General features: G+C 40.7%; 1 protein-coding gene across 2 annotated transcripts in view; it reads left to right on the top strand.

Moving 5' to 3' along the window:
* Positions 1 to 24,447, top strand: part of LOC111150501 (LIM domain containing preferred translocation partner in lipoma) — a 647,570-nt gene that overhangs the window by 204,265 nt on the left and 418,858 nt on the right. For both annotated transcript variants that reach the window (XM_022507994.1, XM_022507986.1), the window contains one exon: positions 9,655 to 9,862. In XM_022507994.1, coding sequence (XP_022363702.1) covers positions 9,670 to 9,862 — 193 coding nt within the window. In that variant the 5' untranslated portion in view covers positions 9,655 to 9,669. The remainder of the gene's footprint in view (positions 1 to 9,654; positions 9,863 to 24,447) is intronic.

Genomic DNA, 24,447 nt, shown 5'->3' with positions numbered 1-24,447 from the left:
TTGTTTTTATTGGGGTATTAGAGTGAATTTTTTAAAAAAAGATTTTATTTATTAAAGAGAACGAGTTAGAGAGTGAGCACAAAGGAGGGGGAGGAATAGAGGGAGAGGGAGCAGCAGACTCCCTGCTAAGCAGGGAAGCTGATGCGGGGCTTGACCTCAGGACCCTGAGATCATGACCTGAGCTGAAGGCAAGCGCTTAACTGACTGAGCCACCCAGGCGCCCCTTAAAGTGAATTTTTAATAAAGGAAAGTGCAAAAAATTATTAATAAATTGAAATCAATTAAATATCCCTCAAAGTGCTAATAAAATTCCATGACCTGTTTAGTGGGCACGACAGACTTGTAAACACATAACTAAAACATAGTGTTTACATATTTCATTACAAGTGGGAACAAGCTGTTGGGGGAGTGCAGACAAATGAACAGCGGTTAACTTGTGTACCAGTGGTGGGTTTGGAATGAGAAGATTTCAGGTACCACTGGAGAGATCGCTAGGCCTCATTAGAGTTTGTATCTGTGACTTTTCCATGCTCCCTGTTTCATCCTAGTAAAGGAGTAAGACATAAACTAGGATTTTAAAATCTTTATGAACTGGACACTCAGAATCTCATCTTTGTAAATTCAGATGTCCACTTTTAGTAGATTTCTGAGCTCAAAGTCTCAAAGTACTGTTTGCCCCTTTCTCTTAGCCTTGGACAGAAACCAGTCTGTTAGCATCAGAGACTTAGAGAAAACCTCCTTAGGAACACATTTTTTTCCGAGCCTGGTACACTTCACAGACTTGCTGTGCTATTATAGAACATAAAATGATGTAATGAGAGGGAATTTTGGAGATCACCTTCTTAAGGCTTACTATTGTAGAGCTGGAGAGACTGAGGTCAGGGAGGGTAAATATTTTCTTGATCATTTAGCCCAGTAGAACCATTGCTGTGAAATGTGGCCTGGGGTCACATGACTTTGATGGTGATTTTCCATGGCATGATTTTCCCCTGACTCTTGGAAGAGTGATTCTTTATTCCTCTGTTCATTTCCATAGCTTTTAGCCACTCTAGTTATCCAATAATCAATAGACTTACAGACTTGCTTCGTGAAAGTTTTCTACTGCAAACACTTTTTGGGGGCAGAATAATTGGGTTTGAATGTGTCCTCTGATACATATTAGGGGCTGTGCGACCTTGGAAGAGTTGCTCCAGCTTCTCTAAATCTTGGGTTTTGAATTTTCGAATTAGAAGGAATAAATCAGTCCCTATGATTTCTCACAGTTAGACTCTTGGCCATGGTCCTGGCTATTGTCATCCATGCCTATTTTTCTGTGACTGATGGGAGTTGTGGCAAAAAAAGATTAGTTATTTAGTAATTGGTTTGGTTCTATTCTTCTTTTTTACCTTCTCCCGAGTGTCCTGGTCTTTCCCTGTCATGGTTGATCTTCCCTTGCTGGGTGACATTCTCAATCTGAGATGAAAACTCAGTGAGGATGTGTATCTCTATCCTGCTTCATTTTTTTGTCAGAAGCACATGTTTATTTGTCTGGATGGATGCTTCCCTCCCTCCTGCTTCTTTGTTTCCCTGGATCTACCATGCGGTGGGCAGGTTCTTGTCACCCACAGTGTTGCCAGCAATAAAGATTGCGCCTTTGCCATTAGTTGACATTCATACTAACTCTCTGCAAGGCGGGTTGGGATTTTATGTGTGGATTCCTGTCCTCCCTCCTTTCACTTTACACTCCCTGGTCAGTGGGACTCAGGGGAGTCCAGACAGGTTTATAAGAAACCTCAGTTCACTCCACTTGCAGACTTGTGGGAGGAATCATGGAACATGAGAGGTGGAAGGAATGGCAGCAGGCATCTAATCGCTTGTTTACGGATAGGGAGAGCCATTGAGGCTCAAGGAGGTCAATGGACTAAAACCATCATCGAGTCAATTAGTGGCTGAGCTAGAAATTACACCCGAGTCCTCGCATTTAAGTCCAGAGCTTTTTCCAGTATTTCCAATTGTGTCTCCGATAGCCTATATAAAGGTTTGGCATTTCCGCAGAGTTGTTCTGTAGTCACCCCTTCCAAGGAATGCCAGCTGTCCATGCAGAGAGTGGGGCGCTTAGCCAGTGCTGGGCCAAAGTTGCCTGTAGAGAGAAGTTGAGTGAATGCATTGACATTTTCAGCCCATGGCAGATCCCGCTTTGCCCTTCCGGCTCTCTTCTGACCTGGTGCTTCAGAGGAAGAGTGATTACATTTGCTGTTCAGCTAACAATTTGTGTAATTTCCAGCCTGCCTCATTCTTTAATGTTGTCTTCCCACGCTTCCATCACATGTCACAGTATATCTGCTTCATAATTACACTGGTAGAGACTTACCTCCAGTGCTTGGAAAAGGTTTGCCTTAAGTACTTATTTACTTGTGCATCATAAATCTTGATTGATACCTTGGTAATCTCTGTGATCAATCTATGATTCCTTCCTGCAGTGGTGAGGACTGAGGAGTCAGGGAAGCAGGTGACAAAAAGAAAGAAGAATAACTAAAAAAGAGGACTGTGCTTTCTTACTGATGAGCTGAGGGGAGAATCGTAGATGATCTGGAATTTCCACGGATTGGCTCATTTGGGGCCTGTTCTACAGTCACGATCTTCCATGGAATCAGAAGAGTTTGTGAGCAGGGTTAGACCTCATCTAATCCAGTCACCTCATTTTCAGAGAGGGAGGCAAGGGTGCCTTGCAAGCTCGTGGCGGAGCTCTGCCTAAAAACTGACTCTAATTCAGAACATCAGGTATCCTCCAGCTGGATACCGAGCTATAGAAGGATGATTAGCTGTAGCCCAAAGAGGAAAGCACATTGTCCCATTTTAATAGATCGTTCAGAAAGGATGTTGGGGAGGGTATGTGCTATGGGGAGTGCTATGAATTGTGTAAGACTGATGAATCACAGACCAGTACCCCTGAAACAAATAATACATTATATGTTAATTTAAAAAAAAAAAAGAAAGAAAGCAGTTTTAATATTGTAGGAAGGTGCTGACTTTTAGGGGAAAGAAGGGTAAAGGGGAAACACCTCCAAAGTCATAGAAAAAGTACCATTTAAATCTTTATTGCTTGTTTTATTTTTTATTATTTATTTATTTGAGAGAGAGAGAGCGAGAGACTGCGAGCATGAGGGATGCAGTGGGGTGGGTAGTGCAGAGGGAGAGGGAGAAGCACGCTCCCCACTGAGCAGGGAGCCTGACACAGGGTTCGATCCCAGGACTTTGGGATCATGACCCGAGCCAAAGGCAGATGCTTAGCCGACTGAGCCCCCAGACGTTCCCTATTGCTTGTTAAAAGAAAGAAAATGTTGCTAAGGGACATGGATCCTGAACTTGAGTCTGCCATTAGCTATTTCTGGTCATTAACTCACTTAGCACCTCAGTTTCTCAAATTTCCTACCACTAAAATAGTATGTTAAAACTTGTCTCCTCCCTCAGTATCATTCATTTATCAGCAAACAATGACCAAGAGCTAGGCTTTGGCTTAATTGCCAAAGGAGATTTAGGGACTAAAGCAACATGATTTAGAGATTAATGTAATTGCCCTAAGTCAGTTATTTTCAACCCTTCCATCAGAACAGACGTATAAAGATCCGCATATGAATCTGTTGTACAGACAGTCTTGAAAACTACTATTTAAAGCTTATAGTACTTGGTGTTAGATGGTGCCATGGGATGATTGGTTGGTTGTTTTTAAAATTTTGATGACCTATGTAAGTGTTTAAAGAAGTGTATAATACTGATTTTAGGAAATAGAAGAACTTGAGCCAACACTTGTTAGTTCTATTTTTGTGGCTGACAATGACTTATCTTTTATATGATATCTTTAGAGAGGTTGAGTGACTTTTTTTCTTTGGTGTTAAATCTCACTTGACCTGTAGTCCTGTGGTCTCATCTGCAGAGGAATGGTCTTGGTCATCATATGGCCTTTTGTGGCTGTTTGTGATCCATTGTGCTTCATCAGTGTATGATCCTGTGGCTCATGATGGTTATCATTTGGTGGAACAGAGTAGAGGAGACATGATGGCAAGTAATATCTGGGAGCTAGGAATGGACACAAGTGCAAAATCTACTGTTTCTAAGTGTGACTTACTTTGGATTCTGATTTTTTTTTGCCCCGCTCCAAACAGGAAGGTAGTGCCATGATGAAGACCATGGATTTGGGGTTGAAGACTTCAGCTTTGCTATTTGTTAGTGTGAATATATAAACATATTAAATAACTTGCTCAAATATATGCATATTTGAGCAAGTTATTATATACACACACATATATGTTTGAGCAAGTTATACACACACACACATACATATATCTTTGAGCAAGTTATTTAATTCTTCCAGTCTTACTTTCTTGCCTTGCTGAATGTGAAGAATGATAGCTCTACCTCATATAATAGTGAAGACTGTTAGAAAATTGCTTGGCCTATGGTGAGTCCTCAGTAAACCCTTGCTATTTATTTTCAATTGCGTTTTTGTACCCATTAAACAGCTAGGAAGAGAAGACAGAGAGCGATGGAGAGAGGATAATAAGTGAAGCTTTTTAGGTGCTTCTTCATTGCTTTGCATGTGACAAAAGTTCCTGAAAGTCCAGTGCCTAGGGAGCCCAGCTCTCAGCCTCCCTTTACTTCGACAGGGGCCATTTCTCTTGTTTGCCTCTCTTTTGATGGTGTTTGCGTATTTTCACAGCCTCTGTGGAGATCTTCCCTTTCACTTCTTGCTTTCGCAATGATTGTGAGCTTACAGTGAAACTGACCTAGAACTAGAGGAAGTAAGCGCAGGGTTGAGTTTTGGTCCAGCAAAACCAGCTCTCACCACTGCTTATCTTCGTGTTTATGTTGGTCGTCCTTAGAGAAGCTGAGAAACCCCGACTGACATGTGCTAGTTCATGTGTTCACTAAACTTGTGAGGTTTCCTCACCCATTATCAAAATAAAGGGCTGTAATTTGGGGTTCAGAGAAGGAAAGCAGTATAGAATATTAGAGCGCATTGGGACTTTACAGACATTCATTTTGCAAATGAGTATCCTCTCTTGTTAAAGGTCACCCTGGCAAAGTTGAGACTAGGGAACTGGGGATGTGGAAGCTGTATGTCTATGCCATTGTGTTTATCACCTTCCTTGGATCCATCCTGAACTAGTTCATGTTTCGTACATAGAGTTTTTATTCTTGTTAGATGATTGTATAGAGATTAAAGTTCTAGCTTTTTATTTCTCTGTATAAAACCTTTAAAAAACAAGGTCAATTTATCTTCTGAACCTTTTCCCCAAATATTCTCCTTGAATTCCTCATTTTAATACAACTGGTCTGCTTCATGGGAAGACCTCGTTTCTTCCTTGAGCTTACAGCATTTCCAGGCATTCTCTTTGTTGTTCCATTTATCTTCAGAACCAGCCAGCTTTCAAAATCCTTGTCAAGGGCCACCCTCCCTATGCTAGCTCCCATCACACATACCCCATTTCTTTTTGTATGCTCTGTATTGCTCTCTTTCTCTTTTCACATATATAAATATCTCTTCTGTAGGTAGGCCTTAAGCTTCTTGAATATGGGATGAGAATCTGATTCATCTCAGTACAGGATGAAAATCTGATTCATCTGGAGCCCTAGTGTCAGGCAAATACAGTTATTCATTCATTAAATTAACAGACATTTTTAGTGAGTATCTATTACATATCAGGCCCTAGGAGTTGAGAGTGATAATTACTTCTGCTCTTCAGGATCCAAGAGTTTAGTTTGGGTCACAGGCAAGCGGAGAGACAGAGATGTGTGATGAGTACAGCACTCTGGGTGTTGTGGACATGCAGTGAAAGGGCATATAACTTGATCTGGATGATAGAAAACATGAATGATGTCTTTAAGGACCAGTGAGTAGTGATGCTCGGGATCTAAATGATGCGTAGTAGAGGAGACATCATTTTAATTGAGAGCTAGTGAAATCGAAACGGAGGGAGATCAAACCTAGAAGAAATGGATGAATTTCCAGCAGAGTATGAAAATGACCTCAAAAGAAGCATAAAATGGTTTCAACTACCATAGAAATTACTGGAAATAGGATTAAGATTGATTATTAAAGTATCATATCCAAATGACTTTACAGTAAGTTCTGATAAACTTTTAAAGATCAGATAATTCCAACCTCATCATTATTAAACAAATCCGAACAGTAGAAAAGGATGTAGAACCCTCATATGAAACCTAATGATGAGAACTAACACAAGTAGAGAAACAACACTATAGAATGATCTTACTCATGATTCTATGTACAAAAATTCTCTATAAAAAAGCATATTTAAGGGGCGCCTGGGTGGCTCAGTGGGTTAAGCCGCTGCCTTCGGCTCAGGTCATGATCTCAGGGTCCTGGGATCGAGTCCCGCGTCGGGCTCTCTGCTCAGCGGGGAGCCTGCTTCCCTCTCTCTCTCTCTGCCTGCCTCTCCGTCTACTTGTGATCTCTCTCTGTCAAATAAATAAATAAAAATCTTAAAAAAAAGCATATTTAATTCATCAATATATCAAAACATTGCAACTGTGACTAAGTAGGATTTTTTCTAGGAATGCAGAGATGGTTCAATATCTGGAACTTAGCAGGATTCTTCACATTGCTAAATTGAGAGAAAAAGAGATGACCGTATCAGTGGAGGCTAAGAAGGGAGATACAGAGATTCTAAAGAGAGAGGAGTAACCAAAGAGATGGGCATTCATCCACTTACTCCTTTGCCCATAACATAGCTTTCTAGAGGCTTCCTAGCCAGACACTGTGCTCGTTTCGTGAGACTGTTCAGAAGCTTCCAGCTTCCTGGGTCAGTCCATGTGGATTGTTTTAAGTATGGTCCAAGTACTAGAGGAACCTGGAATTAAGCTACTCTTTTTTTGTGGGAGGGATGTGAGGGAAATATTCACAGCATCAGAGACATTTGAGCTGGGTCAAGATAAAAAAAAATTGGGCTTGGTAGAGAGTGAGGGGACTGAAATGGCAATGTAGATGGTAGACACAGCATGAGCAAGAGTGCAGGGTCAGGAAGATTCATTACAAATCCTATGAATGGTGTCACTGGACCACTGTGGACATACAGAAGAATGGTATGAGGGGGCTGCATTTGAGGTCATCTCTAAACAGGTGGATGACCAGACTCTGGTACTGTCAGGAGGTGGAGCTGGAGGTGTGTTCATGGGGAAGGCAGCATCAGGGTAATATGAGGTATTGGGGATAACTCTAAAGATGATGGAGTCAATTAGTTGCATATTGATGCTTAAATTTTCATTTTTTATACTTTCCCAGAAGTTGTCTGTTCTTTTATATCTATGGCTTATCTGAAAAAGCCAGGATTCTACAGTGAATTGGCAATGTGGGATTGATCTGGAAATGTGCCTTTTTGCTTTAGAAATCGCTGAATCCTATATTAACCCATTTTTTTAAGTTTCTATTTTGGAATTACTTTAGGTTTATGGAAAAGTTGCAAGGGTGATATTAACCCGTTTTTATAATGTACAAATAACATTTATGCTACACATGTGCAGAGTGCATTAAAGTTTTCATATCTTTATTCTGTGCTCCTTGGTTCTGACCTATGCTCACTTTAGTCATGTTGAAAGCAGAACAGACACTTTCATCCCCTTTCAGTAGAAGACTGAGACTCAATTAAAGAAAAATACTTATACAAAACTAAGTTTAGCATTTCTCAATCCTAAGAGATGGGATTTTTTTTTCTTTTCGTTTTTTTAATCTCAGATGATTGTGAATGCGCAACCAGGGTGAAGAGCCATGAGTAAACCAGATTCGTGGCTGTTTTTCTCTATTGGTTTTGTGCTGAGCCTTCATGGTGGTTTTAGAAGTATGTTAGATCTGGTTCTTGCCCTTTCAAGGAACTCACAGTGTAGCAAGTGTCTATGTGTAGCCTGTGTAGACGGGACAAGGGAGGAAGAGGAAGAGCAGGGCCGTGCAACCAGGCGAAAGCCTGTCACCCTGGGTTCGCTGCTAGAAGCTTCCAGATTCCTAGTTGAGAGCCTTCCTCTTCCATCCCTGTTATCCTCTTTTACTGCAAATACTGCACTTCCAACACTTTTCTTTCTAAAACCCTTCACAGGTGTTATCTCATCGATTGTCTGAAAACTCACAAGTTAAGGAGAACAGGGCTTTATCTTAATTTCGAGGGAGTTGAGGTCCCCGAGGCCCTGATGCGGGGAGGGGACTGTTCAAGGTCACACCACTTCCTCTGAGGCCACCTTCGCCTCCATGGTGCCCCGTCCCTCTCTGTCACCCCGCATCTCTGTGACCCTGCTGCGTGCTAAGGCCTTTGTTTTTTCTTGCATTTCCAGTGTTCTTTGTCTTTACAGACATCTGGAGGTAATCATGCAGACCTCTCAATTAATTCAGTTCAATTAATAAATTACGGGGTGGATTTGGGGCTGGGAGCCGGCGCAGGGTGCCTTCCGGGCCTCCCTGTGCTGGAGAGCTGTTGCAATCAGACTTGGAGAGCCCTCCTCGACAGCAAGCAGTCTGGGAGGCTCAGCCCCAGCCTGCAGGCTGCCTGGAGGGGTGACTGGCTCACCCTGACAGGCAAGACATCATTTCTCTTTCCTCACACGCTGTATTGTAATCTGATCAGAATAGCACTTTGGCTGGGCTGCTTTGCCTGCTCCTGGTTATGTTTTTCACAGATGTTCCCTCTGAGACTCACTCAGCAAGGCTCCTGATGGTTGTCCCGTGCGGCCGGCCTGTTCATTATGGGTTAGAATATTCCTAGCCCTTGGCTATTAAGTGCCAGTAGGGGCCCAGGCTCTGTGGCCTCCAGGGTTCCCCTCCCCCCAGATTGCAAATGCCCCTTGGTGGGGAGCATAACCGTTCCCACGAGAAGAATCATTTTTAAGTATGCTGAGACACGCTGGTTATGCCTTTGTTTCGAGAATAAACTGTTGGTGCTTCTTTGATGTTGACCCAGTAAATTGAGGTGTCCCTGTCTGTACTTTGGTTCCATCCCATGTTTTAGTTGCTTACTAGCTGCTTTTCCCTCGTCCGCCTCCAGTCACACCAAACACGAGTGCTGTGTACTTTCTGGCCTATGCTGACATGGTTCAGGCCAGCCCCTGCTCAGCACTCAGGGTCCAGTCTGAGGGGCAGCTCATTAATGAGGTCTTTGTTCTGCTCTGTTGCCAGAAGTAATCTTACTGTGTTCTGCACCCCAGAAACTTTTTACTTATTTTTATCTCACGTAGGCAATATCACCTCATTTAGGGAACTTAATCACGACTTAATTGATGTGGTATTCATTTCAATAGGTTATTAATAAAACTTACACTTTCTTCCAACCTGGCTGGTATCAGACTCTCCTACCGTAGAAACTTCTTCAGGTTAAGGAGCATCTCTTACCATATCTATTTCCTGACGAGAGTTAGACATTAAATAGGTAACTGTCAGAAGACGTGTTCAAGATTGGCTGAGGGGAATGTGCCATTTTCTTCTCCCCCAGTGAAAGTCAGTGTTTCATTCTCCTCCTCCTCCCCTCATTCACCATTTCTCTTTCTCTTTCCTCCTCCTCAGAGAGCTCTGTCAAGATTTCATCAAGTACGAATTCAGAGGATATAATGTTGAAGTGCAGTAGGTTGCCTGCATTTTCAGGCTTCCGTAAACCAACTCTATTTATTTCTCTTTAGTTCCAGATTCCAACAATGTCTCACCCATCTTGGCTGCCACCCAAAAGCACTGGTGAGCCCCTCGGCCATGTGCCTGCGCGGATGGAGACCACCCATTCCTTTGGGACCCCCAGCATTTCAGTGTCCACACAACAACCACCCAAGAAGTTTGCACCGGTAGTTGCTCCAAAGCCGAAATACAACCCGTACAAGCACTCTGGAGGTGAAGGTAAGTGGAGGGCTTCAGAGTCGGGTGCCCAGAGTGTGGGAGAGTTCAGTGTGAGAAAAGTCATCTATCTGCACTATGCTGTGTCAGAAAAGGTAACTCAGGAATTCAGTGTGCTTATCATAGTTACTAGACTGTCAAAGGTTGAAAACTATCTAGAAGCTATCAAGGCCAGCCTTTCTTTTAGGGATAAAGAGAGTGAGACCTCTTAGGGGTTATATGGCTGTGGTTATACAGTGAGTTAGGGCCAGAGCCATAACTAGAACCCTGATCTTTTCATTCATAGCTCAGTGCCCTTCTACTGCGTTTACCTTCCGCTCCATCCCTTGTCCTAGAGAGAGGTGTCTGTCACCTGGTTGCATCTCCGCCTGGCTGTTGGACACATGTCTCCACATGCTGCCAAGAAGTGGTCTGACGGGAAACCCTTAAGGAGTGAACCTCACAAGGCACCTGGAATTGTTAAGGCTAAAACTGTTAAGACTCCCCTAGGCTGCTGTAGGATAAAGTTGTCTGGAGAGCTCAGTGAGATCTGCATTTGCTGAATGTGAGCGTAGCCTAGTTCCAGGGGTGGTGACGGCAGTATGCTCAATTTTCATCAAGCAGGAGTTGGACGAGCCATGGGAGCTCAGCATGTCAGGGGGTGCTCCTTCCGGCACCGAATGTCAGAGGCAGCACGAAGAGTGCCATACTGTTGGGTTGAAGAGCTTCTGTATTTTTACAGATCAGCGTCAGCAGCTCAGCCCAATCCATGAAACAATGACTTGTAACTGACAACAGAGGAATGGTGAACTTCTGGGAGTGGAGAGCTGAGAGTGAAAGGAGATTCAGCACCCTCTTTTTGTGTTTTCTCTCTTACCCCACCCCCACTTCAAAAAAATGACCTTACAGTCCCCTCGCTGTGATGTTCCTTATTGCTTCTTGGGTGACATGCGTGTGTTTCTTCTGGCAAGTTTTTGTGATACTGTTTTACACTCTGTGGCATAGTTCGGTCTTTCTCTTTTCCTCCCAGTCCTCTCCCTTCCCCCAGCAAATACATCACTCGTCCTTTGGTGTTATCATTAGAATCGAGTGACTTCGGGAGTTAGAAGCCTCTTCCAGATATCCAGCTTGTGTGAGGGGGGCTGGACGCTTAGGGAGGTGGTCGGGAAGTCAGGCATCAATGCACACTCTTGAGCTAGGGCCGTGGATCTTTGGGTATCCTTTTTCCAGAGAGGGCAGCAACGAGACCATCAGAGAGCCACTCTGGAAAAAACAGGAAGTGACACTCTGGGTGCTCTACTAATCTCCATGGCAGTGTCTTGAGTTTTATCGGTCTTGAAGGAGACTGCCTCTCCACAGTCAATCTAAGATTTAGGGGAACTGATTTTCTTTTTTCTTTAGTGGTGGTGCTTTAGTGGTTGCCAGACTGGGGCTAGGATCTGGAAGAGAACACCTCCTCACTAGGACAGGAAGGGCCGTATATATATATGTTTTCTCAACATTTTCCCTTATTTGCTTCCTTTTTACTTTGTCCCCTAATTTTTTTTTGGAAATCTGAAATGGACTTCCCTCTCATATGAAAAGAATAAGGAGTAGGAAGTAAGCGCGTGAGGAAGGCTTCATTGTTTGACAGCCTCTACCTACCTCAGGGGTGGGGGGGCAGGTCCTATATGAAGTAGGCTAATACATGGCATATTTGAGGGAGGAGGAGCAAGCAGCCATCTCCCTTCAGACCCCTGCATTCTGAATGCTGTGAGTTGAATGGTGTGGCGCCTCGGGTGACTCTTGCTCTTGAGATGCTCTGCTCGCTTCACTGTGCTCTGTGAGGTTCGCTTACTGCCTCTCTACTTCTCTGGGGACACTGGCCACCTCTTCAGACCTCTGCCCCTCACAACCATTTGCTCTTTCACAACATCCCACCCTGACCCTTTTTGTTACCTGTCAACATCCTACGGGTGTTGCCCTCTCCAAAATGGCCAGACATGGCCTAGATCAGAGTTTATCGTTCCCTTCTCTGGGTTTCCATATACATCATATTCCTTGAGTCTCACAGTTATGTTTTTTGGTCATTCCTCTTGCTCTGTCACCGTTCAACGTGTGGTCTCTGCAAAACGCTCTGCTTTCTCATACAACCCTATGAGGTAAGTGTTTTTCTCACATGGGAAATGGGAAATGGGAGTTGAGAGAGGAGAGGTGACCTTCTCTATGGTTTTGTGGCTCCTACGTTTCTGAAGCAAGTCTGTTGTCCTCACCCAGGTGCTCTCCTGCTTGCCCTTCTCTTCCTCGCAGTTCTGGCTCCCAGGCCCCGTGTGATGGCGATACTTCCTTGTAAGAATGTAAGCTTTGTTTCCCCATTTAAGCAACAAGACATGGTTTCTCACTCGTCCTTATGTTCCTCTTGGCTCCTATTATGCTACTGTGTTTTTAGTAGGAATGATTGTGTATGGTCAAATGTATGTCTGTATGTTCTTCTGTATGTATATATTTGGATGGATGGCGGATGGCTGGATGGGTGAGTGCTCTGCTCAGTAATTCTTCTCTTGCAATAAACAGTTTGGAATATGGCATCCTCATTTGAAGCAACTCAGTCTCATTTAATTTCTGAAGTCTTGATTCTTTCTTGCAATTCTGCCAATCTCTCTCTTTTTTTAATATAACCTTTTTTGAATACGTGAAAGAAGAAATTTCCCTTGCATATATACATTTTAAAGATAAATATGGGGAAAGGTTCATGGATATTCAGACTTTGTTTTTAAATGAAGCTGCATCTCTTCATCTGCTCTGTATTATGACATGATATTGGTTGGAAGTGTGAGATTTGCTTTACTCTCTATTTAATTTAAGTGTTAGTGCATTTTCTGTTACTCTAAACACTTAAGATTTATGTTATTTTTTGTTTATATTTTTATACATTTTTAAAGTTCATATCTGTTTTCCTTTTCCTTACCCCCACCTCCCTGAGGTCCATTTAGAATGCTCTGAACCCTTAGTGAAATCCCCAGACGGTAGGTAACACAGTTTTTACGCACAGGGTGAACTGAAGATGCTGGGGTCTTGTGCCCAGCTCACCTGCTCTTTGCCTTTAGTACATACTCTCCCTTAGTTTCTCGTCCCTAGAGTCTTTTCATTCACAGCTTAGTTCAGAGCCTGATGTCTAAGAAGCTTAACTGCAAAGACAGCAAGTTAGAATTAATAGAAAGCATACAGTCTCTCCTTTTCTGGTGGAAATGTGAGAAGTGCAGGGCACAGGGTAGAAGTTGTTTGCTCAGAGATGCATGGCCTGCTCAGGGCTGAACTCGGGTCCCCTGTGTCTGAGTCCAGAGTTACACAGGACCTGGGACTATATTCTAGTGAGACCTCTTTTTCACTGTGCCACAACCTCTTCACCCACCTCGTAGAATTCTTATCACAATGTGCCTTCCAACGCACTTCCTTGTAAATGAGCCTATGTCCTTGGAGACAGGTAGGCTTGGAGTTTGTGGAGGCAGGGGCTGCCTGACTCACTCCTTTGCTCCCAGGGACACAGACAGGATACCTACCACCTAGTAGGTTCTCTGCAATGTTGGGAATAATGGTTAAGCCGTAGCGATAAAAACCTACCTATTCAGGCACAGATCCCGGCTTCACAGCTACCTGTTAGTTGTTAGGCTTTGTGTTTGAATTACTTTTATCCTCCTACCCCCCATTCCTTGAGCTTTTTAAGTCCAGGAGTGATGGAACCACTGCCACCTGGAAGTGTTCGATGCCATTTCTTACCTTCGTGTTATGTCTGCAGTGTCTGGGGTGAGCTTTCTCATTTTTGTATTCTGACTGAGAGTGGCCAAGTACCCACATGTTCTGCACATCAGCTTATATTTATGGGATCCCATATGTCATGAGTTTTCTCTCTTTTTAAAAACAATATATGTATTTTTTTATTTAAGTAATCTTTATACCCAACGTGGGGCTCAAACTCAAAACCCCGAGATCAGGAGTCACAGGCTCTGCTGACTGAGTCAGCTGGGAGCCCAACTGTCATAAATTCCTTTTAAAAGGTATTCTGCTAATAACCTTTCTCTAAAGGGCTTTGTTGTTTTTCCTGTTTAGTTAGTTGCTCTTTAGGCCTTCAGATCCCCGTTTCTTGCTACTATTGTTCTCAAACTTTCTGGGGATCTTCTTTAATGACTTGTATCTAGCATCTCAGTCTTCTTTGAGTAACCCTGCATTTCTTTTCTTTTTTTTTAAAGACTTTATTTATTTATTTGACAGACAGAGATCACAAGTAGGCAGAGAGGCAGGCAGAGAGAGAGGGAGAAACAGGCTCCCCGCTGAGCAGAGTGCCCGATGTGGGGCTCAATCCCAGGACCCTGAGATCATGACCTGAGCTGAAGGCAGAAGCTTAACCCACTGAGCCACCCAGGCACCCCTAATCCTGCACTTCTAAATGCCTTCTTGTGTTTAATACATTAAGCTTATGAGCCCATACATATTTTTTATTATTTTGCCTGCTTACAAAGTTTATACTGTTAAATACCTGTGGGTGGGTTTTTTTCGTTTGTTTTGTTTTGTTTTGTTTTTTTGTGGGATGTTTGTTATGTATGTATGATTTTTGTCTCATCATCCTCTATTTTTGGCTGATGAGGACAAGATAATTTTTTTTCCTGGTCTTTAAGTATTTGCCAGTAATGTTCTGTATTCTGTAATATGGGTCTTCCCTCTTCTCCAGATTTGCAAAAACAAAACCAAACCAAAAACACAAAGCCTTAGACTTTGATGGCAGTACCAGGGTATGGATCTTTTTCTGTTCTTGGTAGATACGAAAGTAAGTGAACTTTCCTACTTTACTAATACATTATTCTCTTGAGATGGTTCTGAAATGTTCCTGTCATGACAGCTCTGGGAATTGGAAATATACAATCACATACACATGCATGCGCACGTGCATGTGAGCGCACACACACACACACACACACACACACAAACACACACAATCTTTTTTTCTCTTTTTGTACTCTGGCTGAATGAGATATGATAATTATAATAGATTATCATGCAGAATCATTTGTAAATTTGTAAATTTGAGGTTGCCTTGTGAACTGAAATTTACTTTCTCCATTTTCTGAAGTTCCTTTGAAAAAGATTTTTTTATATGAAATTTTTGAAAAATTGACTGCCTAGGGTATGAAGTCAAGGGAACTCTTTCAGTAGAAGTCCTTTGTGTTTGTATAGCCCTTTATAGTTTCTCCTACACTTTCTCCTACATATTTGCCATCATTTCATTCTCCATAGGTGATTCCAACTCTATGAGTTAGGTAGAACAGATATTATTCCCATTTTGCTGAGTGGTAAACTACCAGAAGTGCAATAACTTATTTAGTAATAACCCTGTAGCTTGTAAAATAATAGAGCCAGCTTCTACTTTCCATGTCTATTGCTCTTACTGATGTTAAAGGGTTCTATTTATTGGAAATTGGGATAGACAGCTTCCTCTCCTCTAACTCCACTACTTTATTATTACATGATTTTTCTGGGATTGATTTCAAAATGGTTGCTCTTCTCACAAACTATTTCTACATATATTACCTTTTATACTTCTAGATAATATACGTAAGACCTCTGCTTTCAAGCTTTGCCTACACTGGTTCACCTAGACTTGAAAAATCCAATCAGAGTAGGTGAAATGAATTCAATGAGAGTCCTAAACCTGGAAATTTGTGACTAGATCTCCATGCTTTCTGCTCCACCAAGGTTATTCATCCATTTTGAGGAGGGGGAAATAGGTATAGGCAGTTTGCTAATCTGGAGTAGACGTAGTAGCTGAAACGAAATGCCGTCACCAACAATGGAATCCCCCATGGTGGAGATGACAGCCACTCTTCCTTCATTTCTGCTTTCGTGACAGAACGGTTCTTCATGCATGAATCACAAAGTCTTTGTGAGCAGCAGAACTAGAAAAGAGTTTGAAGGTCATGTGTTCTAGTTCTTCCATTTGTCAGATGTGACAACTCAGAATAAGAGGGAGGGGAATGGCTTCCTAAGTTAATCCAAGGGTTTAGGACTGAACTGGGATCTAAGCCCGGGTTTCCCAAACGTGCACATTCCACTGCATCTGCATTGTTACATATTGGCTCCTAGGAATCGATGAGTCCCAGATTATTGATACTTGGTAGAGAAATAACTGTTAGTGATATGACACTGGTTTGGCTGGACATATCTACTTTCTCAACAGAAGCTAACATGTGAGGGAAACAGATGATCACCAGTGGCAATACAGTTAAATAACATAGCATGGACTTTCTCCACCATTTTTGTGTTTAAAAAGGCCAATTTGGTGCTGCTTCTTTTCTTATGGTTAGTAAACTTTCTTTTTTCTTTTTTTTTGGTGAAACTTAGAAGAGTAGGTGGCAGAAAATGTGGGAGGACTGATTGTGAACTCTGAACAATCATATCTAAATATTTAGACTCATAGTTTGCTAGCTAGTCTCTGGAGTCCTGTAGTTTCTGTCCCCCACCGTGAAAGGTGAATCCGACCGGTGACTTTGCAGGTACAAATGGTGGACGTCTTCTTTCCATAATCCTGACAGTCCCATTAAGTTGCCAGCAACCACATGAGAACAATTGCAGCTTCTTAGACGTTTGCTATAATTATGCATGGGTTGTCATGAGGACAGTCACAAAGTCATGGAAACATCAGGAGCTCTAATGACACTCGGGTTTGACTGGCATGCTCCTTTTCTGGTCCAGGGTAAGTGTGTTGAGCCTAATCTATCACTGTGGAGTGTTGTACATGAGTTTTAATTTTCAGAGCCTCACGGCGGAAAGAAAAGGACAAGCTGTTCATTCATTAAAGGGTCAGATAATAATTGAATTAATTTGATCTTCACATCACATCTTTCTGAAGGGAAAAGAATTTGTAGTTCTGTGGGGAACGTTAGATTTGTACCAAATATTCACAGGCCTTATTGACGCTCCAGAGACCCAAGGTTCATGCTGATTCGGGGGTTGGGGTATTCACATTGGAGCCTCAGGTTCACCACCTGACCTTGATGATGACATTTTCCTTACTTTATAAAAGTAGCTGACGATGTTAATTACCTGACAAGATTGTTTGAGCATTGGATATAATAACGAGTATGAAAATGTTTTATAAACCAGAAAATACCTTACAACTTTAAGGAACTGCTATGGTGTGCTTATTCAACAGTTGTTTCCTTATGACAGATTTTTGTATCAGGCTCTCTTCTAGGGGCTGAACGAATGGCAATGAACAAACCAGAGATTAATTCCTGCCCTCATGGAATGTGCTTCTTGCTATAATAAAAATAATTAACTGTTTTTATTCATTATAAGTAATATTGAAAAAAATAGCATTTATTTAATAAATGCATTTCATAATCTTATACATACTATACTAATTATCCTAAATTATAATACTAGTATTATAAGACTAATACATGTGTAGTAATTTGACTCTAATTATTAATAATAAAGGTATTAATATATACTGATAAAGATTATTCAAGTAGTGATGATGGAAATCACGGTGCCTCAATATTACATAAACTATAAAATTCTAGAACCAGGATAAATCTTGCAAATTATCTCATGCAACCCTTTCGTTTCCTAGACGAGGATAGTTATTTCACTAATTTTCTGGGAGGTGTCAGGCCTTTGCCCTAGGAGTGCTGTAAATAACAAACAGAATTGGTGAATTGAAGGTAAGGGTGGTTTCCCCAGTTTTAGAGGCTCAGAGGTCAGGGGCCTTGTTCAATATTACAGAGCAGTCAGTGGTCCAGCTGAGCTTTGATCCTCTGGATCCCTTCCACAGTAACCACAGTTTTGTGTCACTGATGTGTTTTGGATGACTTGTTTAGAAGCTCCAGCAATATAATTGATTTATGTGGACAGAGTGGATTAGGTGTTTTAGGACAAAGAGAAGTTCATGGATTGTTAACAAAACCTCTTTTATTTTGTAACCTGTCAGCATAATTATCTGTGGAAGTAAATTCCTTAATAAGGTAGAGGACTTCCAAAATGGTGAAAAATGCTATGTTCTGTAGTGAGGTGCTCTTTAATTTTCTTTATTTTTAAAGTCTATAAATATATAATATTATCATCACTCCATATTTTAAATCTAAAGAAAGCTTAATTTCTTTTTCAAAAATAAAAGTAAATATAGAAATAAAATATCACTACACAACTATTGGGATAACTAAAATAAAAAAAAAATGCTGGTAGTGATGTGAAGGAACTGGATCACTCATATATTAGACTGTGCTAAATGGTATGACCACTCTGTAAAACTTTTAGGCAGCTTTTCCTCCAACATCTATCAACCATATGATTCAGCAGTTGCACTCCTGGAAATTCAGTTCGAAGATGTGAAAAGTTATGTTCACCCAGAAACTTGTACCTGAAATGTTCATGACAACTTTTTTTCATAATGACAAGATACTAAAAACAATCCAAATGTCCTTCACTGGGTAAATGTTTCAACAAACTCTGATACATCAAACAATGCAATAATGCTCTTTATCAATAAAAAAGAACGAACTGTTGATATGTGTGGCAACCTGGATTGACCTCAAGGATGTAATGCTTAATGAAAAAAGAAGTCAGTCTCAAAAGGTTACATATACTGTATGATTCCATTTATAAGACATTCTTGAGATGACAAAACTCTAGAGATGGAGAACAGATTCATGGTTGCTAGGGAACAGAAATGAGGGATGGAGTGGGGCAGGGAGTGGGTGTTCATACCAAGAAAAAGCAACAGGGAGTCTTCTCGTGTTGGTGGAACAGTTCTGTATCTTGGTTGTAGTGGTAGTTGCATTAATCCGTACGTGAGATGAAATTGCATAGAACTGTACAGACACACAAGTGAATGCAGGTAAAAAAAAAAAAGAATGGTGAAAACAGAGTAAGGGCTAGCTAACAATAAAACAATAATGTCTGTTTCCCGGTTTCCATATTGTATTCTACTGTGTCAGACGTTACCATTGAAAGAAGCTGGACACGTGGTACATGGGCATCTCAGCAGTTTTTACAACTTTCTATGAGTCTAAATTCCAAAATAAAAAGTTCAGTGACAAGAACTACATCATATATATGGATTTCTAAATGTTTTCTTCTCCTTCTTAAGTGCCATCATACATGGACAGCAAATTGCACCATACTTTAATGATTACTGTTATAATCTATGGCTTAAACCAGAGGTTTTCAAAGCTGACTAGTCTTCATAAAGACTTGGGGAACTTTTTTTTAAGATTTATTTATTTATTTGAGAGAGAGAGAGAGAGAGAGAAAGCGGAGGGAGGGGCAAAAGGGGAGGAGAGAGAATCTTCAAGCAGACTCCCTGCTGAGCCAGGAGCCCAACGCTGTGGCTCAATTCCCCGACTCTGAGATCATGACCTGAGCCCAAACCAAGTGTCGGATGCTTAACCAACTGAGCCCCCCATGTGCCCCCGGGAACATTTTTTTTTTTAAAGAGAAAACACACAAACCCTGGGGCTCATGTCACAACTACAGATTTAGAATTTCAAGGCATCGGCACCAAAACAAAACAAAACTCCCCAGAGAGTTCAGATTGAGGCTCAACCAAAGTTTGGAAACCATTCATTTATTTCAGTAACTCCAGGGAATGGTGTTTTAATGCCTGTTGAATCGTTTTCAGGTCCTGTGGGTACACACTATCTTCTTAGTTAATGACATGGCTTTTGAAGTCTTAAGTATCTTTTATCATGTGAACAATGGAGAGGTTCAGGGACTCAAATCATTCTTCACCTTGCCGTGCTTTTCCCTCTGTGCTTTCATTATAACGGAGTTTTCTGCATATGTTGTCTCAAGGAATTTTAATTGGGACCCAAAAACAGAAGAAAGAAGATTTAAAAAATTTTTTTTTCTTCTAGAATGCTTTAGCAATGCCCAGGCTTCTGCACTATGGAGTGCTTGGTATTGTGTTATTTCAGGTAACGATGTCTGAAACCTCATCCGATTTTGGGTCATGATAGGCCTATGTTAATCATCTATAAATGGATTCATTATGGATATTATAAAAATAAATCTGACACCTGAGCCTTTGGGCAAATATACCATATAAGGAAATCATACCCTAGAACAATGGTTGACCCTAGGAGCTGCAAAAGAGAAAAAAAAAATATCACGGTACTGTATTTTTATCATTTTTTCTTAAATTTATTGTAGCTGGAGACTGGAAGGCTAAGCACAGCTCCAGGACAGAAGAGTACAGGTCCCTGAGATGTGACACCTCAAGCTTTCTAGCACTTTGACCACCTGTATTCTCCATTGCTGTCTCTTCTTTGCTTTATATGTTGCTGATCTCAAAGAGAGTAGATGGCTCATTACACAGGATAGACCTAGAATAGGCACCATATCTCCATAAAGTTCTGTAAACTAAGTGCCATAAAAGAATAGCAAGGATATGTTGTAGGAGAGGGCTTTACCGAGGAGGGGCCATTTGAGCGGGGTTTTGGAGAATGGGTGAGTTGTGTGCCATGTAGTAAAGGGTGGTGAACAGCAAGCAAAGGAAATAACATGCAAAAGCTGAGAAGGATACCCATTCTCATCCTTGTAATTTTGGCAGCCTTTTGCTGATGTCTTTAAGCAGTTAATCTGGTCTTCTGGAAGTCCCTTTTATAGTAGGAGCCAAGAAACTTCATCCTGAGTAGACTGAGATTCTAGCATGCTCTAAAACATAGCTGTAGGAATAGCTCCAGGAAGTTGAGTAGCCAAGAGGAGGAAGCACCAAGAAAAAAAAGGAAACTGACCTTATCACACCGTGGGCAAGAAGCCTCTGCCTGGTCCTGGCAGGAAAGACATGCCATTTCCACCAAGTGTCTATCATGGTTGAGAATGAAATATATCTGTATAGACAGATGATGAGACAGACAAGAAGAATAAAGAAAGCACTCCCCAAATTAGGTCAGACCAGCCTTATTTACCTAGGCAAACAAATGTGTGAAGTGAGGAAACTTGAAATCTTTTTGTTGTTATGTGTTTCTTTCTTATCTGCATTTTGGATGATCCTGAGAAAACAGGAAGTGATGAAAGAAGGACTTTATTATGAAATATTCATTACAACTTGCCACTTTAAAGATGTGTGTGTGTGCGTGTGTGTGTGCCTGTGTGTGAATGGATTTAAATTCCTTTCCCACGTAATATTGTGTTCAGTCACCACCATATGTTGTTAACATTATTATGGTTCCTACATTATTATAGTTCCTAAAGGCAAATGATAAATCTAAGATTCAGAGGACCCACAAGCAAGGCTTATAAATGTAGAAGCCACATGTTACCAAATTTTAATTCTTTGCCTTAAGTAAAATATTACTAATATACATAACCACTGTGTAATAGTCATTGATTATTACTACTACAAAACAATTTCTTTGGCAGAACATTGTCATAAGGATGGAAAAAACTTTTTTGTAGGTTTATTAGCCTATTTCATCTGAAAGCTACTCTGCTTTACTATTAACCTAATTTTTTAGCTTCACTGTAAAAGGTAGGTATCATCACCCTCAATCTCCAGAGAATATAATACAAACAACCAGCATAAGGCAAAGCTGGGATTTGAAACCTTGTCTCCTAATTCCACATATAGAACTTTTCCTTAGCACTACACTGCAGCTAGTGTTAATGCTATTCGTATTTTGTATTAAAAGAAGAAAAACTTACCACTGTAATTTTCCCCAATCATTACCATTCACAGCTGTTAGAAATTTGAATTCGTCCAAATAACATGCAAAAATTACCTGTGCATGGGTGTGTATAGGATAACGTATGGAAGTATAAAACAGCCAAAGTAATCTCAAGAAGTCATTACTAAGAAGACATTTCAGAGAGCTTTTGAATAACCCTTTGAAAGCTCCATTAATTCAGGTGAATTATGTCATCTTCCCTAAACTTGTTAGATATCACTAGTAGTCTTATTGGCATTAAAATGAAATTTAAATGACATTTAAATTTGCTGGTTTTGTTATTGATAAATGTATATGTCAGATATGTAACAGCTATTTGGTAGCTATTTGATATCTGATATATGACATATTAGATATGTAGCTATTTGGAGCTTATTGAGTGCTTCCTTTGTTAAAATTATTTACTAGGAAAGATGGCCAATACATGATGTATATCTGGAAATATCGCCATTTGACCTTGGAGTGTCCTACATGCCCATTTTATATGGTCCCCAGTAATGGCTTTTACTTTGTCACACCTCACCTTCTGCATTTATTCTGGTTCCTCCAGCATGGACACTTTTGGAACACTTAATGGCATTTTATTGAATGGGGCTCTGTAAGTGATCGGAAAACAGCACAAACACATCCTCGTCCTTCAGTGGGTTATATTTGTATTAGAAACTTGACATATGGAAAGGACAAGTTAACTAACAGTAAAGAGCTGTAAATTCTGTGAAGTGGCCCTCTGGCTATTTTCTTGGAGGACTTGGAAAGAAGAGTTTACTTGGGGGCAGGACAGGGCTGGAAGGCTGCTTGAGGAAAGACTCAGTACAGGCAGTGCTGAAGTGTGGAGACTCCAGCATCAGATAGACCTGGGTTTAAGTTTGAGTTTACCTCTAATTAGCTAGGAACGTGGGCTACTTAGGTTAAGTAGCTACTTAAGGTCTCTCAATTTATTCTTACTTAAAAAAAAGTATGTATCTTTAAAAAATATGTATCTCAAGGAGTTGTTTTCAAAAATCCAGTGAATGTGTTGACAGAATATTGTACAAAATAATAGCTAACCCAACAGAAGCCGCCATTGTTACTGCCACTGTTATTAAAATTAAAGCATGAATATTAGATCTGGGAGTCATAATCCGTAGTTTTTCACCCATAGATTTTTGAAAATCATTATTGTCCAAATGTAACTCTTGCTGGCTGTTTTTGAAAATAAACTTAGTTTTCAGGGCACTTGGGTGGTGCAGTTGGCTAAGTGTTGGACTCTTGATTTTGGCTCAGGTCATGGTCTCAGGTTCATGAAATCGAGCCCTGCTTTGGGCTTTGCGTTCAGCGTGCAGTGCTTGGGATTCTCTCCCCTCTCCCCCACTGCTCACGTTCTTTCGCTCTTACATAAATTAATTTAAAAAAGAAAATAACCTTACTTTATCCTTTTTTGTTCTATAGAGATTTATTAGGATTGGCTTGTCTTAATTTGTCCCCACTAGAATGATGATGTTTTGGTATGTCCTATTTTGAATTTGTAGAACAAGTTTCCCAGAGACTTTACTTGAAGCGTGCTCTTAAAAAAAAAAAGATTCATATTTGTGGTCTCTTTAAGAAGGAGCATTTTTATTATTGCACTATCATTGTAGATAATAATGTCAACATAATACAAAGCAAAATATTTAAACTAGTGGTTTTTATTAAATTTTAAAATCTTTTGTTTTCCAAAATATCAAATGATGCAGAAAGAGCTTAGAGATGTTATTAATTATATTAGCAGAGAAAAAATTAATTAGGAATTAATTAGGAATTCCTTAGTTAGGAATTTTTATCTTGGGTCCAATTCATCTCTGGGATTTATACTTGGGATTTCACCAGTCTCCTGAAGTTGTATTTATACTTGGTCCATGTATATGTCTTTTTCAGGGAAGGGGTCCATATGTCCTCAGACCCTCAAAGAGATGCTTAACTCACTCATTAAGAAAGATAACACCCCTTGCCTAAGAGGTCACCAGTGTCTCATGCCAGTCATATTGGTGCTGCTTAAATAAGAGCCAAATTTCCATTTTTCTCTTGCCAGAGTTAAGAGGCACTGTGTGAAGAGAGAGCTGAGTATTTCATGGTGGTGATGATGGTGTTTCTAATAATTATACCAGAAAATAAATGCTTATACAATACAATGTACACCATGTATGCAATTATATCATGTTATATGATTTTTATATACCTTCATACCATTTATATTTGCACATCTCCTCTGGGTACTGCAAATGCCAGGTGTGGTATGGGGATGGCTGAGGCTGAATTCTTTCCCCCGAGAGGGATGCAGAGCAGGGACAGTGACCCGGAGGCTGGGATAGTAACCCCATTTGGTAGCTGGGGAGATCAGATCTCTGTGATGAGATTGCTTGTACCTGGTCTCACAGGTAGAGAGGAGATTCAAGAATACTTCTACTGAACCCAAATCAGGTTCTTTATATGGCAGCATGTTTTCTGTTGCTTAGCATAGAACTATTCACCCATACATTTTTACTTATTTCTCTTATATGTGAATTTCAAATGTCGTATTTGTTCTGCTTCCATTATTGCAGTTTTGAATGATGATTCATTCGTGCAGTGGCCTATTTTAGTGAACCACAATAGCTTGGGTGGAAAGGAAAAAAAAAAAAAAAGATTCAACATACTCAGGAATGGAAAGCAGCCATCTTTTTATAGCTAAAATTGCAAACATCTGGCAATTAGTCTATTCTACCTCCCTTCAAAAAAGAAGACTCGTCCCTTCAATTGGAGCCCGCCACTGTCTAATCAAGGCAGCTATGTGAGCCTCAAGGAGCAATAGGTTTTGATGCAAGGAGGCCATTGCCTAACCCAGTTGGCCATAATCTCTTTGGAAAGTACACTATTTATGCTCCCCATATGGTACTGTATTATGTAATGATAATA

This window comes from Enhydra lutris, unplaced genomic scaffold (genome assembly GCF_002288905.1).
Source record: "Enhydra lutris kenyoni isolate GAN:26980312 unplaced genomic scaffold, ASM228890v2 scaffoldscaffold2, whole genome shotgun sequence".
Taxonomy (NCBI): domain Eukaryota; kingdom Metazoa; phylum Chordata; class Mammalia; order Carnivora; family Mustelidae; genus Enhydra; species Enhydra lutris.
This window is presented reverse-complemented; position numbering and strand designations above follow the sequence as displayed.